A 4,622-nucleotide genomic window follows, 5' to 3' on the forward strand; every position below is an offset into this window, starting at 1 on the left:
GGGGGGGGGCAGGGGCCGCCCCCGCGCCCCCCCCCCCCCCCCATCCCCCCAAGTCCAGCCAGACAGGTGGTGCATGTGTGGCCCGCAGAGGGACGCCGTTGCCCTTGCCCCACCCCAGCCCTGAACCTGGGAGGTGGCGGCATGGGGTGGTGGATGGTGGTGACCCAAACAGGCCATTTAGAATGAGAAAGTATTCCATTTTCTGTCTTTATATAATACTAATGTAATTTGAAAACATTTCCTGTTTGAGATGCCCTGCTTTTGTGTTGAATAAATACTTTGGGTTTTGGTCCTGGAGTTAAAATAAAAAGGAAATACCATATCTGTTCAGAAATAAAAAAAGAAATTTACCTGATGTGCTGTTTAGCCAATATATTATATAATTAGCATCTTATTTGTATAAAACGCTATACCTGTAGTTGTCATAGTTATTAGAAGTGTTTAAATCTGACTCTTGATTATTATCTCAATATATATTATAACGTATGATATATCAATACAGTATATCATATATGATAATATATAAAATCCTTGCCCCCCTGTAGGATATGGAAAAAAAGGGTAAAATATATTCAGAAAAGCTATTCTTATATGTAAATGCAAAATTGTATTTTAAAACTTAAAAATTTAATGAGTATATTTAAAACTTAAGCTGTCATTTCTGGTTTCAACTTTTCAGTAAACACAATTTTTTTACTTCAACTACAGGAACAAATAATTCCATGCTTACTACGTTTGAGACAGGCACATGATGAAAATCTTCAGGCTTCTGTTAGGGAGGCTTTGGCTATAATTGGATATACCAACCCTGTGAAGGGCCGGGGAATTCGAGTCCTTGCTATCGATGGAGGAGGAACAAGGTAGGACTGAAGCTTTTAAATACCAATAGATTTCTGTAAACTCCAAATTTAGATAACATTGAAGTCAGTGGCCCATAAACCTAGGCTTTCATTCTGAAACTATTTACAGTTCCATGATAAAGGAAACTTTAGTTTTGAACCAGGACTCCAGTAACATATGCTTAATCTTGTATGTATGACTAGTCCCTTTTTTTCTGTGGAATAGGTTTATGCAGGTGAGTAAACCAAGTATAGAAGTGTTTTCTGAATTGGGCTATTTTTTTGAAGGCAAGGAGGGGTTCGGTTAGATCTTGTTAATGCTTCCGTCTGGGTTTACTCATGATACCTCTGAGGCTGATGTGGGACTCTGCCTCCGCGACATCTCTTCCACTCACCAACCACTGTTGTTGGTGACTTAGGATCCTGCCTGCCACCATGAACTCCAGGCTTTTATCTAAATCCACTTGTCACACTCGCCCCATCTCTTTGTCTTCCGGTTGCCTCCTGGGATGAAACTAAAAGGCTCTCTTGGCCTCTTCCCTCCACTACATCTTCTCCCCCTTTTTACTACCCTTCCTTTGAAGCAGGATACAGTAATAAACCAGAAGAAAATAAATAACTCTTTCTACTATGACTCCCCCTTTCTTTATTGCAGGGGGTCCATTATCTCTCTTCCCTGACTTCAAAGAGCAGAGCCCTAAAGCGCACCCTGCTTTATTCTAATCAGACTTCAGCCAGGGTCCTTTTGTCCTCCGGCAGTGCTCCTGCTGGCACCTTGTCCCTACAGCTGGGCTCTAGCCTCCCAGAGCAGGCATTTCTCTCATCCTCCTCTCTGACACCCTCAGTGCCTTGTAAATTCCTTGTGGCAGCACACTGGACTGACATCATCAGCCGTGCACTGCCTACCCAGACGGAGAGGGAGCTTAAAAAGTGGTGCAGTTGTGCCGTGCATTGCACTGGTCTGGGCTCCTTCCCCAGTAAGTTTGGGTGTATCTTCTCTGACTCTGGTCTCTTCTGGACCAGGTCTGAACAGGGGGTATAGAGACAGGGTTCATGTGGGGTACCCAGGCCACCACATTCTGATAGTTAGATTTGGCCGTAGTAAAAAAGTATTTTGATTTTGTTTGTTTGTTTGTTTGTTTGTTTGTTTTTCTTTATCTTAACCGACTGCATTGAGTGTTATGCCCTTAAGTTGGCTAAGTGACTGGGGAAAACTCACAAAATCCAATCACTAAGGTCCAAAACTCCTGGAAAAATTCTAGATTAATTTTCCTGTGGTACTAAGCTCCTAATAATACACAGGAGTTCTTGCATATTCTGGAAAAGAATAGAGCACAAAATAATTATCCTACACTTTCCAAGAAGTAGGAACTTTACCATTGCTGGTTTTCTGCCTTAGTAACTCACCTAGACTTTTCTTCTAAGCAAGAATGAATTGACTGGTGGGGAAAACAGTGTTTTAAAGTGTCTTGATTTCTGTGTCCTTATCCACTTAAATCACTTACTTTTAGTTTTTTGGTTATTTTTGGTATCACATCTCCATAATTATGTTCAGGCTTGCAAACATTTATACATGCACTTCATTTTTATGTCCATCAGCAGTCCTTTTGAACTCAAAGAATCTAGTATTCTATAAAAGTTAAATATGCAAAACTATCTGCAGGTTTGAATCATAAATTTTTCAAAAAATACTTTTTTCATGAATTTACTGATTGAAAATACTATACTTGCCATTCACAATATGCAGTTTCCTGAGCTTATAGTTATTTGTAAATAGTATTTGATGCATATTAGCAGTACTTCTTTTCAGTTAGGGTTAAGTCTGTGACAAGTTTTAAGTACAAAAACTATTTAGTTACCCGAGTACAAACATTTTTTTCCTCTTTTCTTTCCTTTTTTTTTTTTTTAAGGAGATATCTTTTTTCTCTCCATTGGCATAGTTCCATAGTAAGTGTTGTTAATATACTCCAGGATAAATTATTTTTGAGCTTATAAAATAGGCCAGTAGCCCCCAAATGAAAAGTTTTCAGAAAGTTGAGCAAGTGAAAATGTAATACAATGCCTGTTTTCGTCCCTACCTTTATTCTCAGATCTAGATCTGGACTATACAAACAAACTTATGCCTAATCCTGTACAGTCCTTTCTAGTATAAGTAAGAGTTGTGAAATGAATTACACTTGTCTGAACTAAAACTTAATTATGAGTACAGAGATGTAATTATCAGTGTTGGTCTCAAGTCAGGCAGAAGGCAGCACAGTGTAGCACCTTCAAAACTAACTTGTTCAGACAGGCATAAGCCTTTGTCTGTAAGATGAGTGCAGACTTTTGGAAACTTGTCAGTGAGATGAGTGGTGGCAGCGTTAATTGCTGTGGGTTCTTGGGCTTTGATCAATGGGGTGGATCCAGCTTCACGGAGAGCCCTGAAGTTCGGATCCAGAGCACAGAGCTGTTATCTGGCCTGCAGGCTCAGAAGTTTGGCGGCAGGTGCAGCCACAGCAGTTAATACTGCCACTTGCAAATTTCGAAGTTCACGGGCAGTCCTGTGGACCAGATGATACGGCCCCAGACTATAGATCTGGACCTTAGAGTTGATGAGTTTGACGCCCCTGAATTGATGCACTGGGGAGCAATGTTTATAAAAGCTATTCCAGGTGATGTGGTAAGAATCCAGTCTCATTGAGACCATAGGTAGCTATGAGTAGAGTTGTTCCGGCAGAAGAATCAGGTTGTCTGCAGCTTGGGTTTCTCAAGCTCAGCTGAAAGTGATGTTTATTTCACACTCCATTATGAATGTGAATACAACATGCTGTGAACAAAATACACTAGTTTTGTGGTCAGTGTTCAAGGGAAATAGCAGGTGTAAAGTTGTTTTTGCCAGTTTAACTTCCTGCCGTCTGGGATTCTACCTCTGATTACGTATAAACTATGGAGCTGCTTTCATAGATTAACTTCTTTTGGTTGCTATTATCATGTCTAGTTTTGAAGCTATGAAGTGTAAAAGTGAATGACATTAGGTTTTGTTTTCCATTTACTGGGGCAGCCAGGTATATCCAAATAGCATAGCATTTTAGTTCTTGTACTTAATGTTAGGTTTCTGGGCTTGCTCCACAGTAAATGTCTTGTGTAGATGTGTCCAGGGATACTCAATATATACTTCCTCTCTTGCTTTTATCCTGGTATTGCTAGTTACGAGTGTTATTTTAACATAGGAGTAGCCATGCTGCAGCACTGGTTCTACAAGTGGCATAGGCAGCCTCTGCATGACACAGCTGATTGGGGAGGGAGCAGGCAGCTCAATGGCAGATCAGGCAGGGAGCAGAAAGAAGAGCATCAGATCAGGCAGGGGAAAGAGATTGGAGTGACACTTGAGAAGGGCATGGGGCTAATTCATGGCGCACGTTGTACCTAAAAGGTTGCCCCCACCCCCCCCCAGGTTAAAATGCCTCTTACTCTTTGAAATACCTGTATATTCTGTCTCCTTTCGTAGATATTGCTTAGCCCAACATTATTTATTTTGTTCACATGATTCTTTGTGTGTGTTTTGCAATTCCGTTTCAGGGGTATAGTGGCACTTCAGACTCTGCGCAAGTTAGTAGAACTTACTGGAAAGCCTGTCCATCATCTTTTTGACTACATTTGTGGTGTAAGCACAGGTAAGTAGTATTCTGTAGGGTGGATTTTTGTGATAAACTTCTGTGCCCAGGGTTTCATTTTTATTAAATTTAAGTTTTTCTAAAATTTTCATATTGCCAAAGGACAAAAACCTTATTCTTGTTAAATGTG

At 40.5% G+C, this 4,622-nt stretch overlaps 1 protein-coding gene across 1 annotated transcript in view; it reads left to right on the plus strand.

Annotated features, from left to right (window-relative positions):
• The window catches only part of PNPLA8 (patatin like phospholipase domain containing 8), a 109,085-nt gene that overhangs the window by 8,344 nt on the left and 96,119 nt on the right, over window positions 1-4,622 (plus strand). The window contains exons 3-4 of the mRNA XM_019514572.1: window positions 709-860; window positions 4,398-4,492. Of these exons, the coding sequence (XP_019370117.1) occupies window positions 709-860; window positions 4,398-4,492 (247 nt within the window). The remainder of the gene's footprint in view (window positions 1-708; window positions 861-4,397; window positions 4,493-4,622) is intronic.

This window comes from Gavialis gangeticus, unplaced genomic scaffold, assembly GCF_001723915.1.
Source record: "Gavialis gangeticus isolate Ggan-Ray unplaced genomic scaffold, GavGan_comp1, whole genome shotgun sequence".
Lineage (NCBI taxonomy): Eukaryota > Metazoa > Chordata > Crocodylia > Gavialidae > Gavialis > Gavialis gangeticus.